This window comes from Protopterus annectens, chromosome 10.part0, assembly GCF_019279795.1.
Source record: "Protopterus annectens isolate FY-2018-M chromosome 10.part0, PAN1.0, whole genome shotgun sequence".
Lineage (NCBI taxonomy): Eukaryota > Metazoa > Chordata > Ceratodontiformes > Protopteridae > Protopterus > Protopterus annectens.
The window spans coordinates 1,572,468,959-1,572,489,505 of NC_056744.1; the positions used below are offsets into that span (position 1 = coordinate 1,572,468,959).

General features: G+C 36.9%; 1 protein-coding gene across 1 annotated transcript in view; it reads left to right on the top strand.

Moving 5' to 3' along the window:
- Positions 1–20,547, top strand: part of TRIM72 (tripartite motif containing 72) — a 329,875-nt gene that overhangs the window by 299,513 nt on the left and 9,815 nt on the right. The window contains exons 8-10 of the mRNA XM_044086926.1: positions 7,429–7,524; positions 8,368–8,598; positions 18,386–18,408. Of these exons, the coding sequence (XP_043942861.1) occupies positions 7,429–7,524; positions 8,368–8,598; positions 18,386–18,408 (350 nt within the window). The remainder of the gene's footprint in view (positions 1–7,428; positions 7,525–8,367; positions 8,599–18,385; positions 18,409–20,547) is intronic.

Genomic DNA, 20,547 nt, shown 5'->3' on the forward strand with positions numbered 1-20,547 from the left:
AGTGTGACCAACAGCAAGGCTATTGGAGTGGCCTATACAGTATCACCAAGTACATATGCAAGTAAGCTAAGAGCTTAAATATCTCTACACAGAACCAGCCACAATTAAAAGGTTTAAATATATTTAATAATAAATAATAAAAGCACAAGGCAATACTCATTAGCTCAACACAGTGACAGTAGAGTTCAGAATCACAGGAAATACATTAACTCAACATTGCAGAACAGTCTCACTTAAATACAGAAAACATCTAGACTACTCTTGCTATATTCCTATCTATCTCTAAGAGATAATATGCCCTAACTGTCTTACTTACAGAGCCAGGCAGATATACATGAGAAGTGCTGAAGAGATGTTTACGGATCCAGAGCAAAATATAAAATGCACAGACTTTCTCTCTGAGATAGTTCTTAAATTAATAATACACATTACTGCTGGGTTAGCTAGATGACATTACTCTTGTCACCTCTCCCTTAATTTCAAGGCCAATGGGAACTTAAACTTTAACATGTGTCTGTGAACAATACTTATCTTTCAAATGTACAGCTGCTAGGGAAGCCAGAGAGCAATACAAAAACACTTTACATGTGAAACCTAGTAATTATCTCTGTTTCAAGACAATAGAAAGAAACCCCTAGCACTAAACATCCTGTCTCTTAGCTGAGATAAACTAACTTTATAACACATCGTAAAACTCTTGACTTATTTTCTTAGAGTTTGCAAGTTAACTCTGGATATTCTAGCCTTTACCATCAGCACATACATTTGCATAGGCATGTAGTTTATACAAATTTCTGCTCTTTTCCAGCAGAGTGCACTGTGGTTACATTCTTGAAGCTCAGTACAGAGTATATTGTTTTCTTACATATGTAAGACAAGCATACAAATCATATTACTATTCACAAATGACATAGGATTATTTACAAAATTCTAGCTGGCTGACTGGTAGCCTTCACACAAGTAAACAGGCATAGTAATCTTGCAAAGATTGTTTAGTTCAATCACAACACGTTATAAAAGTAAACAAGACAACACAAATTTAGATTGATTAATATGGACATTATGAGAAAATACAATAACTATTGTTATTTACCAGATATAAAATGTAGCAGTAACAGTGAGATGGGTGCAGAACTGAGAATAAGAAAGAAGGAAGATCACTCTGTGATGAGCAAAGGGTGGGTGGGAGACAGAAAGAGTGAAAATGGAATATAGTGAATTTAAAGAAATAAGGCAAATAACCGATGCAGTTAAAGGAAGTGTGTGTTTCTCATTTGGAAAAATTAAAATAATGGAGTATTTAGGGGTTACTGTTCCAGGGATTTATTCTTGTGGTTTATAGGTCACAGTACTGTTCACATGGCTTATGTAAAGAACATGTTTAAATATGTATTTAATTTTATCTGTAGAAGGAGTTTTAAGTAGGATTGTATGGACTTTATATGTGGAAGATGGGATATCCGTACTATAGAAGTGCGCACTGAGAAAGAGTGCCCTGTGTCCCAAACAAATAAGGAAGAGGAACAGGGGCATTTCTGTTAAATTCAAAAGGACTATATTTCTCTAGGGGTAGTGGTCAAGATTTATCCTTATTGAGGCATGGTTTCTGCATTATAAATTCTGAATCATATTTATGCATTGAAATGGAAAACCATAATAATAATAAAGGACTTGGAAGAAACCACTGTTTTTTATTGGTTTAAAGCCAGGACCAGAGGACCAAAGTCCGAAAAACATATGTATTTCATGAAAGAATCTGTGCTTAGCAAATCTGCCCTGAGTAACTGTTTTTTTTTGTCATATCATTGCAATGGACACACAGTGACATGGGTGTCCATTGCACCTATGAGCCTATATATATAAACTGAAGTAAAGTAGAAAGGGCTATGATTTTCTGAAGTTTAGATTTGTTTTTGAGGATGATTTACTCCTTGTTAGTAACAACTGCTTAGGAATGATAATGTTATAATGGAAGTAGAGGACCTAGGGGTCCCAGTATGAGTATATGACTTCATTAGGCATGTTAAAAGATGGACAGGGATCTGTCTCTAATACTCTGCACAGAAAGGTGCACATTAGAAGGATTACTGCCATATTAATTGGTAGTGAGCCTGCCTTGGATAAAGCCCTACAGTACATGTTCTCCTGAATTCTCCCTAAAATTAAAGAGCAATGAGTATTCATATTCTGCTTGAGGATGCCAGAAGTTGTTTGAGTTTATTTTGATTTGTTTATATAAATCAATATTCTGTGTTGGGGCCTCAGCAGCGAGGAGCCTTCATGCCTATAGCTTACTCCCAAGTAATGAAGATGCTTTTTTTTTTTGTTCTGCCCTATTCATGTGTAGTGAGAATGTTAGACTAGGTTACACTGTGAAAGATCTTACTATTTCAAGGACCTTGAATGACCTGTCCTGGATTTGCAATTCTTGCTGAACCTAGATGTATTGAGCAAGGAGAACTAATTTTTTTTTTGTGAAGAATGACCCCTGCAGAGAAATCAGATGGCCATATCATCTGGATATAGTAGCTAAAGTAGGTATTTACTGCTTAAGGTCATCATATTGAAAAAAACTGAAAAATAAGTTGCACAAGTATTGATCCTTATGGCATGCCTCTGAATATTTAAACAAACGAAAACAGCCAAAACAACACGGACCAACTAGGAAAAAAACAGCAGGGAATGGAGAACTGTACTGAACACGTTTAATAAACTAAAAAACAATAAAGAATACTCGTAAAGCGCTTTTCATCCCGCTCTGTAGCCGGACTTCATCAGACAAACAAGAAATAAAATCAGATCTTAATATAGTAACAAACACACCCCCATCTAATTGTTCAACCAAGGAAGCTCACAAAACCGCCAATGTTCCTCCCATATAAAACATTGCATTCAAATTAGTTTAGATGCATTTGATATTAAACACATGTTGGTAAGGAATTGGAACCTAATGCTTACTGAAAGGGAAATTGAAGAAAAAGTAGGTGTAAGACCAACTATGATCTTTAGGAGGGGTAAGAATATAAAGGCCTTACTAGAGGGACGTAAACACAATGTACATAGAACCCCAGGAATGTACAAGTATGAATCTTGCAATTTTTGTAAATATATGGCCTCCAGGGCTACTTTTTCTGTAAAGAATAGGACTTACAAAATTGATGGAAGGTTAATTGTAATTCGAAATCTGTGGTGTACGTATCCCAATGTCAAACATGTTCAGCCTTTTATGTCAGGAAAACCTGACAGAAAACTCAGAGAAAGGGTCTATGCATATGTATAGTATATACAAGGGCAAAATGGAGAATGCTTTAGTTAGACATTGTGCTAGTTACCCTGAACATGTGTTTCTTTTTAGAATTATTGTACAGGTTGTGCCTGACTTTAGAGGGGGTCCCTATCTGTTATGGTTGGAAAAACAAGAGCTGCTATGGCAGCTCCGGTTAGATTCTAGCAGACAGCCAGGCTTAAATGAGGTTACATCAATAACATGTATTTTAAAATTAAAAAGTTTGTCCAGGTAATGTTAGCCCTCACTTTGGTATTAAGGAGTAAGTAGGTGTGATGGTTTACAGTATTTATTTACTTTATTTAATATATTAATTACTTAATAGGTCACATGTTTCATGCTGCAGTTTATGTATTATTTATGATGTATAAATGATAGTATAGGTTTTTTTTTTTTAGTTTTTATTTACACAAAGATTTTATGACACATCATGTTTAAAAGAAATTTGTAAGTTATTATGACTATGTATTTTAGGCTTGTATACCAACTAATTTGAAGGCAATGTTTTATATGGGAGGAACATTGCTGGTTTTGTGAGGTTCATTGGTTGAACAATTAGATGGGGGGTGTCTGTTACTATATTAAGATCTGATTTTATTTGTTGTTTGTCTGATGAAGTCTGGCTACAAAGCAGGACGAATAGTGCTTTATGAGTATTTTTTCTTTATTGTTTTTTAGTTTATTGGTGTTTTTTTCCTAGTTGGTTCATGCCTCTGAATATATTCATAGTGAGTAGAAGATTTTCCCATTTAGTACTTTAAGGAGCACTACCAATGAAATTGTTTAACAGATGATCCTGGGGATTCAATAACCTCTCTGTACGAAATTTATGTGGTAGTGCAATGAGCAGCAGCACTAATCGCGTATTCACGCTATTTGTCATACTTACATGAATACAAGCAAGGTTTCATAGCCAGCAACAGTGTTGCCAGCCAGGAAACCGTACAGAGCAGCACAAGCACAGAAAGAAGAGCATTCAGGTTTGCCTACAGGTCAACCTGCGCTGTGAGATCACGCGGACAGCTACAATAACTAACAGGGTTGAAAATATTGTAATAACAGCAACAACACAGTATTAGCAGTAACTTGTATTAATGTGGACATACCGTCATCTGAATTTGAAGGCACATGACTCCATCATTGCACTATAGGTGTTTCCCAAGTGTGTGTGTGTGTGCGTGTGTGTGTGTGTGTGTGTGTGTGTGTGTGTGTGTGTGTGTGTGTGTGTGTGTGTGTGTGTCTCATCTACACAATATCTTGAAAAACAGGTACATATCTATCTCAGTACTGCAATATGTATTCAGGACAGCTTATTTGACCTAAATTGCCAAACATGTGTGTACAGACTCATGTCAGTATAAGCCTACCTACTGATGTCTTCTTTCATCTGTCAGTCTGGAGGCAATTTTACATGGGGATGTGAGTCCACACCTATGTCATACACTCCTCCCAATTCTTCTCTGCATACACTAATGATGTCATTCTCTATAAAGTGCACTCTGACGGAGGGTACGTTAGACTTCTGTGGTGGTGCTAGTCTTACATTGTATGGAATCTAACTTCTATAGCTAAACAGGTATGGAGTTTCAGTCTGACCTCAATTACCTGGTGTGTGTTTGTAGGTTGGTGGTATATTATGGTCATTGTATGACATTTTGAATCTGTGGATCTGTTCTCATTTGACTCCCTCTCAGGTGAACCTTTGTTTTCCCTCTGTCCATATAACATCCTTTCTGTGGAACACTGAGGATGTCATCATCTCAAAGATACATGCACACATCATGAAGCAGAGCCCCTCCATGACCCTATACAAGCCATCCCCAGACCACTGGATGTGTGATTGCTAATTCACTCATGAGGTGGGGCTCATGTTGCATTTGGACAGAGGCAATCTGTAATAACATCAGACATTTGCATACATACCTCTACTAACTCCCCTCACCTAGAGATAGTGATTTGAGTTAAATGGGATAATACTGGCCATGCTTGTATGGGGTCTTGGTCAACAGCCTAGTAATCGCCTTTGACCCTGTGAACATTGCACATGTCGATGTTGCTGTCATCCACATCTGCTTTGTTAAGGTGTGGATGTACTGTAGTTCTGCAACAGTGTATTTCAATCTGGGATTTGTGCTACTGTATTGAAGCATGCTGCTCCCCTTTGGTGACATGTCTCTTCCCTAACAGCTGTAGTACTATGACTCCTGAGCAGCACTGTGTGACTGTCAGCATTTTTGTCATTAGCTGTTTTGCATGAACCACATCCACCTCAGTTGCAATGTGTCCATATATGCTTTCAGGGAACTCATCCACACACTTCTGCTGATATCCATAAAGGCATACGATGTACAACTGATGTAATGACATGAAATAGAGTTGTATGACTGTGTTAACAGATCCACTGTGTCACATATGATTCATACCCAAAGTTTTATTTGGGATGATGTACAGCTTGAAGTCCAGTTGTAGCACTGGTGCAGCTATAGTGTGACTGTACTGCATCACAGATGTACCAGTACATCACTTTAGTATTACCACTTGATAGTTTGCATGGACACATATGGGTGTGTGTTAGGATTTCATATCAGTATAACATTTTCACTGGTAATGGCAGTGGGACAGTGAATGAGTAGCACATATGTTGAGGTTTGACATGTACTTATAAATGTGCCTCATGTACTATTTGGTATGTGTACAACATTACAGTGGCAGCTTCCTCAATCATTGACACTTGACTTTGCACTGCTGTAATTTCTGTACACATGGGCATAGTTGATGCATTGCCATTAGTCTCACGTACTGCTGTCCCATTCATTACCTTAGATCACTTCTTAATTCACACATCAATTGCAGATGATTCAGACAATAGCTATTGTGCCCAGCTGTTTGTAGGGAATCCAGTCATAATAGTGTGTTTGTATGTGTTGTTATCTGTGTGGCCGATACCTACATCAGGCAGGGATGCTTTCATCAAGTGTATCATATTTGGCACAGTGAGCTCCCAACACTGTGGAGTGACTAGACCTACTGCAATGCAAACCTCATTTGGCAAGCTGGGGCATTGCAGGATAGTGTTGAATTGGGTCACAACAGTCGCATACTACATGTACATCAGGTGGTAGTACAGACATATATCACAAGAATCCTACACTGGACAGGCAATCTCTTTCTTGCACCTAGCTTCAGGTCATCATCCAATGAAAAAAAAATAGCATGGCTAGTTTCAGTCTCAGCACTGGAATGAATTGGTCATAGGGCGATCATCTGGCCTGAGAGGAAGCCTAATTCTTCCACTCCTAAAGGAATAAGGGAGCCACATGACTCCTACACTGGGCATCTACCTAGATCCAGATGATCATCCAAAGAAATCTAATGAACTGAGTAGTTCAATCCCAGACCTGGAATGAGTGGGCCATAGGTTGGAAAGGCTGTATTCCAGCTCTGGAATGAATGGGTCCTAGGGCTATTGTCTGGCCTGGTGGGGAAAAGCTCTATCTCAGCCCTGAAATTAATAAGCCATAGGGCTATCACCTGGCCTGAGAGTCCGCCTAATTCTTGCACTCCTACAGGAATAAATGGGCTGATTAGGGGAAGGGTAGTAGAGCTAGCAATTTTGGAGGATTCTGTTGGAGGCAAAAAAAAAGAAGTGGGGACATATGACCATCATGGAAGTCTTGTTGGCAGAAATGATAAGAATGTGGTCTTTCATGTATGTGAACAAACTTGAGACCCTTTCATGTAACTGATTAGGACAGGAAGTAGAGCTGCACATTAAGTAGTTGATGATAATGAACACCCTGGTTGTAAACACGTAGAGTCTCTATAGTTTTTTCTACTGTCTGGAGCAGTTTAAGTATAAAAGGAAACACTAAAGATCCTAGAGGCTGGGACAATAATAATTAATTAAATTTGATTAAGTTCCAAGTAATCATATCACTGTCAAATGAAATGCATCATAAATTGTTGGGAATATTTATGGCCTAAGTGGCTTGAAAAAAAAACTTTGACAGAGAGGCTGCCAAGCTATTTTTACAGTATTTTTTGTAAAGTAATGACATATAATCATCTGTATATATAGTAAGAAAATGTATTCATTTTTAAATGATTTACTGTGGTTTATTTATTTATTTCTCTTGTTTCAGAAAGAGCTGCCCCAGCAGATGCGTAAATTGCAGGAGACAAAAATGCAGCGGGAAAAGGAACGCGTGACAGCAGAGGGAAAGATAGCAGAAGTCAAGGTATGTAGTTACCTGAATGTGGCATAACCATCTGCTATTTTTGCAAGGGTGCTTGTCTGTGAGGGTATGCATTTCATTACTGGAAATAAGGTTATTCCTGAACATAATGGTACTTATGTGAACTGGAGTTAACCTGTTACTTAAAAATGATAGCAGTGTAGCTGTGTATATCAGTTACACTCTAAAGTCTGCTGCCATCTACCTAAATTTGTGGTTTTGATTCTGAATATCTTTTCCAGACAAAAATGACAAAATGCAATAATCCAACATTATGAGCAGTAGTGAAGAAAGGGAAGAGATACCAGAGGGAGGAACAATGAATACATTTTCAATTTCTTTTACAGAAGAAATGCAAAGCAGAATTTAATATTTCAGCTTCTTTCTAGAGGCTGGGCATAGTATATTATTAAAGGAAATGCAGCCATTCATTGTGCAGTACCACAGTATGACACGAGGACAGCACTGACAGAGTTGCATATGTTTCTGTACTCAATGCTGCAACAAACTCATTTGCAGCTACATTTATGCAAATACATATTTCTCAAGTATAGATACAGGACACTGAGATGTGGAGAAAGTCTGATGCATGTGTTTGCATTTGTCCATATATACAAAAGATTACACACAAATATTTGTACACAAACAAGGCTGGTGAAATGTATTGAGATTCCCTTGAGTTGTGACGTCTTCGTCTGGGATGCTTCAGCCATCTTTTTATATTGTTGTACAAACAGAATCATCTAAATTCTGCATCATTATTATTATTATTATTATTATTATTATTATTATTATTATTATTATTATTGTTGTTGTTAATATTATTATCATTCCATCCGACTGTAGGAGAAGACATCTAAGTACCAGGATTCCATACGAAAGCAGCTGAATGCAATGAAGATGTACCTTGATGACCAGTCAGCTTCTTTCTGCAAAGAAGCAGAGACAGTCAAGTCTAAGGTTCTCCATAACTTGCAGGGACAGCTGGTGAAGGTATCTGACCATCTCGAGCAGGTCACACAGATGGAGCAGGTGCTTACTGGGCTGAAGGACGAGAAGCAATCAGATTTTCTCAGGGTAAGTGGCAAGAACCCAGAGAAAGGGTGAGTGACAAGCAGCCACAGAATGTGGCTTGGAAGGGGTGGAAAATCTGTAAAGGTTTTATATGCCTATAGAAATAGTTTTATCTGATTTCACTTGACAGTAGTTAGAAGGAATCTGTAAATGTACAATTTTGCATGTACATTCTGTTTGCATATGTACATTAATTCCAATGTATTTTATTAGAAATTGTTTATTCTTCATTCTTGCACCAGATAATTTTCAGAGTCTTGGTTATTAAAAGATCATGCTCAGCAAATAAATCCTCCACACCATGAATTTATTTAACTAACTGCTAGTTGAGGTACTCTGCCTAACCGCAAATGTTAAAAAAGTGTCGCTCAGTTGATAATTAGCTGTGATTAAGGTGTATTTTACAAAATGGTATCACCCCTGTATTGGCAAAAGTAAAAAATTATATATATTTCAGTCTGTGATGCATAGCCGTATAACAGATGGCACGCAACAATAGGTTGGCCTATTGCTATTGTTTAAAGGATCATTTCTGTTAAATGTCCTGTAATATCTGTTGTCAGCAATGTTGCTTTATTGTATCCTGACTATATTTGTGGATAATTTGCCACTCAGATGTCTTGAATTTGCATAGCCATTGTGTAAGTTAAAAATAACTCACAAGTGTGGGTAATGCAAGATTTACCCATAGCTGGTATGGTACAATTACAAGTACGCTGTACGGATGGATTGATTGATGGAATCAACTAGTGATGCATCCTACATGGAGGGGTTGATTCAACTAGTGATGCATCCTGCATTGATGCATGGATTCAGCTAGTGATGCATCTTGCATGAATGGATGGATTCAGCTAGTGATACATCCTGCGTGGATGGATGGATGGATGGATGGATGGATGGATGGATGGATGGATGGATGTCTGGATGGATGGATTCAGCTAGTGATGCAGCCTGCGTGGATGGATGGATGAATTCAGCTAGGGATGCATCCTGCATGGATGGACTGATGGATGGAATTAGCTAGTAATGCAGCCTGCATGGATGGATGGATGAATTCACCTAGTGATGCATCCTGCATGGATTCAACTAATGATGCATCCTGGATGGATGGATTGATGGATGGAATCAGCTAGTGATGCATTGTGCATGGAGGGATCGATTCAACTACTGATGCATCTACATGGATGGATGGATTCAGCTGGTGATGCATCCTGGACAGATGGATGGCTTCAGCTAGTGATGCGTCCTGCAAGGATCCTTGGATTCAGCTAATGATGCATCCTGGATGGATGGCTTCAGCTAGTGATGCGTCCTGCGTGGATGCATGGATTCAGCTAATGATGCATCCTGCATGTCTGTATGTATGGATTCTGCTAGTGATTCTTTTACACTATTTATCATAAAGCCAACATCATCAACATCTGTTCTAAAATTTGAAGCAATTATTCAGCAATACCAGAAAATCGCACAACAAAACCAAAGCATATGGATCACCTTCCAAGGATAAATTACAGCCTCCCATTCTACAACACTTACTAAGTAAAAATTCTATCTGCTTTTAGATTGCATATTAGCAGAAAACCCTAATGGAAGGATAATGTCTCTCCATATTGAAATATTCAGAGTGAATCACATTATTCAAAGGTAGTAGTAGACAAAATGAAGAGAACTATTGGCCCATTTCTGCTAAATGCCCATGTTCCAAAGTCCTTGAAAGGGTAATACATACTCAGATGATGAATTATCTTATTTATACAACACGATCACTAAAATGCAGCATAGTTTTCATGCAGTCATAGCACACAAACAGAAGTAATAAATCACATAGCAAATGAATATGATAAATTCAGTGTCATGACTGATCTTGTTATAGATTTTTTAAAACATTTAATGCCCATTAATCTTAAGATAATTATACGCCACAAGTACTCTAGTGGTTCGCAAGTCACTTAAAGGATAGAACTCAAAACAGCGATACGGAACAGCATCACATTTCATGAAATCTTGACAAACATTCATATGCCCCAGGGTTCTGTTCTCAGTCCTTGTCTGTGCAGTTTTCATAAAGGACATGTAACTTCATTCAAATGGCCATAAATTACTGTAGTACGCTGATGACTCTACAGGTGCAAGCAGTGCCTCTAACTTAACATCACTTGTGGTCCATATGCACCTTTTTTGTAAATGTACACTTATCATAGTTACAAGATTCAAAGAAAGGGGGAAAAATACTTCAGATCTTTGGTCTCATAGACTCCATAGATTTTCTAACGCACCTCATAATGAACAGTGCCAACCATCTGTCAGAAAATCACTATAAACATTTATGCATAACTATAGCTAATAAATTCAAGTTTACTGAATATGTCAATGCTATAGTTTAGGATATTAAAGACAAAATACCTTGTGCGCTTCTCTACATCAAAACTAGCTTTGCTCCATCTTCAAAAATAACCGTAAGCAATAATTTACTTCTTTATAAACAACTGCGTGGTTTCAGTGCTGTTGGTGATCTCATTAAAGGTCACATCCCACAGACTAGACTCTTTCTACAATAAAATTGCAACATTTGCTGCATAACCAATGAACAACATACACACTTTCTTAATAAATGAACATGGATGTCATTCACAAAAAAAATTCACTGCAGTCATCTTACAGTCACTCATAAAATCCTCTGCAACAATGTGTTCAACCCTCAGTTCATTACTAAGGTGGTGTTCAAGCCATAGATGTTACACCGACCATAGAATCCTTAGATCCTCCAATAAAAGTCCCCTAGAAATACAGTTCCTAGCAAAATAGATGACAGAGCCCAAAGTATGTTTCTGCCTAACATAAGAAATATACTGCTGCATGAGTTTAGGAAAACAAGCATTTCTGCAGTTTTCAATAACTTGTGTAAATCACTCTGTAACAATAAGTGAAATTGCCCCAACTGTTATATCACTTAACATGTAAGTTCCCTCTAAACTAGTCAATCCTCATAGTTTCAGTAGCTAACTAAAAATCAATAGTGCCTTTATTACATCATTGATAACACCCTTATTAATGTCTACTCCTGTTATCTGTCACGTCTTCCGGTACCTTCCCTTCCCATAACCATTTCTTTCACTTTATATCTCATCTATTTCATGTTTCTGTCTACCTTCATACATACATCCCATCCTGCACTTCATTTACTTTCTCTAGCAATCCTAGGCACATGCTTTGTGTCCTAATTTCATTTACATTTGTTAATATCTGCTATTTTAACAAACAAATCTTAATATCTACAAAACTGTACTTAGCTCTTGCCATTTTTAGTTACTGCACAGATTTGTAACTACAATTATTACTCATTGCACTCAACCTATTGTGATATTTGTCACATCTTTTCTGTACTGTCAGCTTCATTTGTTGCCCATATTTATTTCTACTGTTATTAGTACACGTCTTCCGGTACCTTCCCTTCCCATAACCATTTATTTCACTTTATATCTCATCTATTTCATGTTTCTGTCTACCTTCATACATACATCCCATCCTGCACTTCATTTACTTTCTCTAGCAATCCTAGGCACATGCTTTGTGTCCTAATTTCATTTACATTTGTTAATATCTGCTATTTTAACAAACAAATCTTAATATCTACAAAACTGTACTTAGCTCTTGCCATTTTTAGTTACTGCACAGATTTGTAACTACAATTATTACTCATTGCACTCAACCTATTGTGATATTTGTCACATCTTTTCTGTACTGTCAGCTTCATTTGTTGCCCATATTTATTTCTACTATTATTAGTACACATTAGACACATTTAACGTAATGTAATATTACCTGTCATATCCTTCTATACATGTATTTTTCAGGTCCCCCTTAACAAAATATAAATAAAATAAATAAATACTTGATCTCAAAGATTAAAGGGCATGAATTCCAGCAACATATGCTACAAAAGTCAGTCTCAGACAAATAGTCTTGTATAAATGTTTCACATAACAGTTACGTCATATTTACTGCCAGCATCTGCAGAAGATGATATATGGCAGAATGACAAGCAGTGATATAGAATATCAGAGAAGGAAAGTAACACAAGTCAAGCTTTTTTTTTTTAGGCCATAATCTACTGCCATTACAGAAGACCTAAAAGGAGGTCTACAGCTGGAAATGACACCTGTTGTGTAGAGATTCATGAAAGTGTATGTTAGAGACAGGTGGCTGTTGCATAAATATCTTTGATGCCATGATGCTCGGTATGACAGCAGTCATGGTTAAAATGTTTTATATGTGACCTTTGACCCACAGACCAGATGTTATTGACACTCATAATGACAGTCACTTTTCTTATCTATTTCATGAGCTCCCTTCATTATCTTCAGTTAATAAACATTTTTTTATATCTAGAAAATGGAACAGTCTTTTTATGGACGGGGAAATAAATCAAACTATGACTAGACTAATTTAAACCATTAGGTATTTCCACTCAATGGATACAATCAGGATTTTTATGAGATATATTCTGCCTTTGTTGAAAACAATAGCTTTTAAGAATAGCAGGATAAGACATGAAATTATGTGAGCCAAGTTAATGACTGACTGAAATATTCTTTAAAGATAGCATTCTTTAACTGTAATGTGGCCGGTGGTTACATCAAATAATATCATTAATTTATCATGAAATACAAATCACACTCTGTGACAGAATTACTAAAATATGCTCCTAAATGGAATATACCCTTCCAAATGAAGCGTAACAGGCTCTGACCTAGAGCCAGATAGTGAAGCAGGTTTAAACAGAATTTGAAACCTACTTACGTATACACTATGTGAGGAGAAACTGAAAATGTTATATCAAACATCTGAAATATTATAAGAATTCTGCTAGAGGCTGAAAAGAGGGAGAACTGTGCTGTGGCATCTTACCCAAAATCTGTATTTATTTATTTGCCTTTGAATAGAGAGAAAGACTGACTGGGCAAAGCCCTTTTTCAGCAGAGGCCCAGTGAAAAAGACACAGCATTACATGCTTTTTCCTAGGCAATTAGCATGAGCTAACAATAAAACTTTACTACATAAAACAGAGTTATTCATATAGTCTCTTCATCTTCATCACCCTATTAAGTACACTATAAATATTAACAGCATGCTGAAGTCGCACACATATATAAAGAGCATTCAACATTATTTTACAGTTTCTGTGTAAGTTTAGTATACAGACTGCAGACAAGGCATATCCTGTTTTACCCAAACAATTATTCACTTGAGACATGTATACACTTGACAAATTGTGAGACGTTTATGATACTTGATTTGGCTGCATAAGGCAGGAGCTTACTAATGGAACTGGTACAAGGGCAGAGCTGTTTTGTTAGAAGGTATGATTCCTTTGTTATTTAAAAATATAGATAGGAAATTATTAAAATAAGAAGGAGCCTTTGTAAAGGGGGATGTTACAAGTGTAGGACCATTTTATTGACATGTATGTTTTCATGGAGGTTTTAAATAGTAGAAGAGGTGAGATATTTTTGATATTTGTTTGGAGCTCCATAGTTTAACAATGCATACATTGTGGCAGTCACCATTATGATTTTTAGATTTTTGAGGAAAGCACTAAGTGTTGGTTCAGTGAATGCAGTTTTCTGTGGGATGACTACCTATTTAATAATGAGCTTATGGCAGCTTATCTCTTTGGGCTAAGGAGGACATTGTGTGAAGTCTGGATGTAATTAATTCTACTATAAATTTTTAAAATTTACTTATGAAGATTCGAGTCTATATTATATTGTCGAAAGACGTGTTCGCTGAAACATAAACATAAACAGCGAACAAAGGAATTGCCAAATGCTTACTTCAGTGATTTTTTTTCCCAGGGAAAAAAATTGATAGGCCAAAGAAACACAACACAAATGTACAAACCCTACAATGTGGGGAGTTCACCCCCCACAACCCCTCTAACTAAATATATCAACTCTGAGATCGCACTACAGTGGGGAAAAGGGCAAATCCCTGATGACGACCAAGCGTTTTTTTCCCCTGGGAAAAGAAAATCACTGAAGTAGCCGTATAGTAGAATTAATGTAATCTATAAATTCAATTAAACAATTGTCCATATTATTCCACAAGGCAAATATGCCATCTAAAACCACACATAAAAATTCCATCAAATATTACTCTTGGAATTAAATAAAAAAATATTTTTCCAATACCACATAATAACACTGACAAAGACTTGCAAGTAAACCATCTTCATAGCAACACCAGATACTTGGTGAAAAATATCACCTTTAAAAGCTTAATAATTTTTCAACACTAATTCTATAAATAAAGACAAAATAGTAAAGCCAAAGGAAGATATAAAATCACTTTCTATTAAAATATCATTTAAGTAAGACGCACCAGTACTGCATGGGATGATAGTAAATAAATCTACTACATCTGTGGTAACCAAAATGAGATCTTTGCTATTTAAACAATTAGATACATTAAAAATGTCAAGAACCCTTAATTATACAACCATAAATATCAAAGAAAAGTTTTACTTTTATATCTGTGTTCTTATCTAGAGGTTGTATAATACATACCCCAGCATCTACAATAAGTCATGCAACAGAATCAGCCACACACTTCTGAACTTTAAGCATGCCAAAGGGATAAATGATTCATCCACCTTCAGAAATGTATATACTTTCACAGAAATCTGACCTTGTGTTAGTATATCATACAATATCACATTAATACCTCTGTGGACTTTATTAATCTCATTTTAGATGCATGTTCTTGTATTCTAACATTATTAAAATAGTAAACATTTTCCCACTATAACCAATAGTGTCCATTATAACTAAATCACTACCACCCCCCTTTTCAATAGTGTTATGGTTTTATCACAAATAAGATTATTTAACAAAGTCCTTTCATTTGCTTCCAAATTTGGGTTATAAGGTAAAGATTTTCCTTTAAGAGAGCGCCTTATGTCATTCTCACACATTTTTTTCAAATAAATTGATGATTGAATGAGCAGTTTAAATGTACTTTTCTGCTTTAAAACACAATTATGTTGTGTAATTAAATTGTTATCATTGCCCTTAAACCATAAATTCAAGTTCATTTTACTGGTAAAAATATAGTTCAACCAAAGCATTTTCAATGTCAGCATAACACATGGGTACAAATATAAAGCCACATTTAAATAAATGAAAATATGAATCATTGATATTTAAACTGTTGTAATTAGATGTTTTGATTATATGCACAAAAGTACCTTGTGAAAAGGAAGGATTTATTTCCACAGACCTTGTCTCCACTCTGACTCTTCCTCTCATCTGATAAACATTGAAATTCATCTCATGGTAGAGAGTCATTGTGGATATAGCTTACTGTACGTCTATCTCTCTGACTGCTGAACCATTGATGGGGTATTTTCTATGGTTATCAGAGATGCTGATCATCTGCTGCGGTGGTGCAGCGGTTACGTTGTCCCCTCACAGCAAGAGGCTCTCCCATTCGATTCTCGGATGGAGCGCCTTCTGTGTGGAGTCTGCATGTCCTCCCCGCGATCCAGTAATGTTTAAAGACATGCAGGTAGGTGATTGGGTGTGCCTTCTTTGAAGGTTGGGTGTCGGGCTGGCAACTCAGCACCGTAAAAATCCATTGCCAATCATTAGCGGACAAGAGTTCCACTGTGGCGACCCCTAACCGGGAAAAGCCGAAAGACATTAGTATCAGAGATGCTGATCATCCAAAGGGTCACTCACATTGTGGCTCTTTGAGGTTATAGGTTATCAGCGGGAATATCTGAAGATATGCTGTTATAAACAGACCCTCCTTTAGGTGTTGGGTAGACCTGTGACATCTCATATTCTTTTTTATCCCTGTCCAACTTCCTACTGCAGTTCAATTCTATTCACTTAAAATAGTTGCATAATTGAAATGCTCATATGCAAACAAATCATTTGTAATAGAGACATCTAGTGCTGAGACTTTTACCAGACAATCTGTCCATTTCTTTGTCATTATGCTTAAGCAAAATAGCAGTAAGTTCACATCCATGGTTATCAAATAATTGCAACAGCTCACTGACTAATTTTTATCCATTTCTGATACCATCAGGATGCTTCCACATGTGTAATTCTTCTGATGCCTGTTTATGTTTTATACATTCTATACCATTTCTCAAGCTGTAGGCTCCTAAACTTATTTAACTTTTTTTTTTCAAAATTCAAAAGTTTTGTAGCTATGCTATCAGTGCCAAGCAAGGTAGAGTCACTCAAAGTAATTAGAGCCCAAAACCACAAATCCAAATTAAATGTTGAATTGTTGGATGTGGAAGTAGCATTTCTGGACTTGAACATTTACAGTCCCTTGCCCGGGGGGGGCAGATTTCATTACCATCCTCTTGTCAGGCGAGATGTTTTCAACAGCTGCTTCATTGATAACACAGCTAGTGCCAGATAACTGCATCGATACAAAATTTTGCTGAATAAATTGTGTCAGGTTGCTGAAGATATAAAAAAGATTCCTGGTTAGGTGAGTACAGCTGGAATCTGGTGAAGACATACCAGCAATCATGCCCAATAAGCTAATGACCACAAACCACTAAAAAGCATAACTTGGGAGGAAAAATAAATAAAACTAATAAATGAAATAATGTGGCCAACAGTATTTACAGTGTGACAACAGGACTTTATAAAAGAGGTAAGTATGTATGTCCAAACAAATGTGGACTTCATTAGGACTAAATTTCAAACAGCCCTTTTAAATAGTAAAACACATCTGTCACATTATGATAGTCATATGATCAAACGTGATATTTAAAACATAAAAAAGAAAAATATAAGTATAAAAAACTTGTTTTATATATGACTGTTGTGGTGGTGCTACGGTAGCGTTGTCGCCTCACAGTAAGACGTTGTCCTGTTCGATTCTCAGCTAAAGCATCTTCTGTGTGGAGACATGCGTGAATGAGCGTACCTTCGTTGAAGGTTGTGCATTGGAGCTGGCAGCTTGGCATGTAAAAATCTACTGCCAATCATTAGCAGACCAGAGTTCCACGGTGGCGACCCCTAACTGGGAAAAGCTGAAAGACACAACAATATATATATATATATATATATATATATATATATATATATATATTTATATATATTTCTCTCTGGGCCTCTGCTGAAAATTAGTTCTGTCCCACTCAGACTTTCCCAATAAACAAATGTTAAATAAATACACACATATATATATATATATATATATATATATATATATATATATATATAAAATATTGCATCAATATACATATTAAAACAACAACATCATAAGTCTGCAGCGTTAAGCCTCAAAATACTATTGATAGAAATCTCTTTTTACAGCTTGTTGTCACTACTGTGAACTAAAGAGCAAGATGGAAAATGGACTCTAGACACATTAAGTAATAAGGAACATGGAGAGGGTAGAGGAAGTGGTACACATAAATGTTAAAGGATATTACAACAAATGGCCTTCACACATGGGTAATTGTATAAAGAGGACACTACATATCAACTAAAAAAAATATTGTAGAAACTTATTGTACTGTATTTTATGCTCAAATGTATACTGCGTAAGAAGTCTGCAGTGCTGTGCAACATTCTATGTTTGCCTTCACAAAGTGGCTGTGCTGTAGTACCCACGAAATATGCTCCTTGTTAGTGAAAATGCAAAATTATTCACTGTAAGCCATCCATGAATTATATCACTAAAATGATCACATGACTCATGAATTATTCTGAAACATCTGGGAAATAAAATTAAAATGTTTTCTCTTTCCATACAGAAATACAGTCTACTGGCAACAAGGTAAGGAATGTTTCTGTATTTGTATAATTCCTTTTCAAGTTGTGCTTAATATTAAATACTTTAATGCATGTTTTTTTTTTTCTCAGATAGAGTTGCAGTATTTTCAATCATGCACACAGTATTTAAACATTAACACATTTGTCAGTTTTACTGAAACTGTTATAAATTAGTGGCAAAATGAGTCTAATTCAAGCTCTGGTGGGAGTAGACTGCTAACAAGATTAAGAGCTGCAGTCCATCCGCACTTTATGCGAACAGTGCTTTGTAATACAGAGAAAAGACAATGCCCAGTGCAGAGAGAACTATGCATGGCTGCTGCAGAAGCAAAATGTTATAACAAGCCATGATGCCATGCAAGCAGCCGGTGCACAGCCCATATGAAAATGAGCTACACAGGATAAATAACAGTGATGAAGTTCTGACACAGCTATGCAGTCAGTCTACAAAAGCTACCAAAAGAAAATGTAACTGTAAGAAACCAGTGGAAACAGCTGCTGACTTTGTGGGAACATGGGCAAAATTCCTGGCTAGGTTTATAAGGGCCTTCAGGCCAACAGCCTAGTATTGTCCTACGAACCTCTTAACCTATAATCTCTAGCAGTCAGAGAAGTTCAATAGCAAGAGGGATTCCACTGTGGGGCTGATGAATTACAACTTGCATTTCTAACACACACACACACACACACACACACACACACACACACACACACACACACACACACACACACACACACACACACACATATACAGACACACATTCCATCTTATATAACAGACTGGGTTGCTAACATGTCACAGACATAATGCTACTACCACAGTTTTATCACAGCAGCTACACAAATGCTCTGATATGTAAAAGTGAGGTGTAGTTACATCAGTGTAGCCCAATAGTTCTTAGTGTGACAGGGCTCTGTACTTTTGTGACTGCAGTTATAGAATATGAAACCCAAGTGAGAGGCATGAGTACTGGTAAATCCACATGGGTAATAAACACAACACAGTTCACTAAGTTTTTGACTCATGCTCCTTACTTCTCTGTACTAGTCTTGCTGCATTGAATCATACTGACTACTTCATCATGTGTGTGCTATCACACCAACTACTGTCATCATGTGCATGCTATCACACTGACTATTGTTATCATGTGTGTGCTATCATACTGACTACTGTTATCATGTGTGTGCTATCATACTGACTACTGTCATCATGTATGCTAACACACTGACAATTGTCATCATGTGCATGCTATCACACTAATATTATCATGTGTGAGATACCACACTGACTGCTGCCATTATGTGCATGCTACCACACTAACTACTGTCATCACATGCATGCTATCACAATGACTACTGTCATCATGTGAGTATTATCACACCGACTACTGTAATTATGTGCATGTTATTACCCCAACTATTGTCATCACATGCATACTATCACACTGACTTCTATCATCGTGTGCATGCTATCCCACTGGCTGCTGTCATCATGTGTGTGCTATTACACTGACTGCTGTTATTATGTGCATGCTATTATATTGACTACTGTCATCACATGCATACTATCACACTGACTGCTGTCATCAAGTGCATGCTATCCCACTGATTACTGTTATCATGTTCATCCTATCACACTGACTACTGTCATCATGAGCTTGCTATTATATTGACTACTGTCATCACATACATGCTATCACACTGACTGCTGTCATCATGTGCATGATATCCCACTGGCTACTGTCATCATGTGTGTGCTATCACACTGACTGCTGTTATCATGTGCGTGGTATCCCACTGGCTACTGTCATCATGTGTGTGGTATCACACTGACTTCTGTCATCAAGTGCATGCTGTCACACTGACTACTTTCATCATGTGCATACTATCACAATGGCTACTGTCATCATCTGTATGCTATCACACAGTTGTCATCACGTTTGTGCTATCACACTGACTACTGTCATCACATGCATACTATCACACTGACTGCTGTCATCATGTGCATGATATCCTACTGGCTACTGTCATCATGTGTGTGCTATCACACTGACTGCTGTCATCATGTGCGTGGTATCCCACTGACTTCTGTCATCAAGTGCATGCTGTCACACTGACTACTGTCATCACGTGCATACTATCA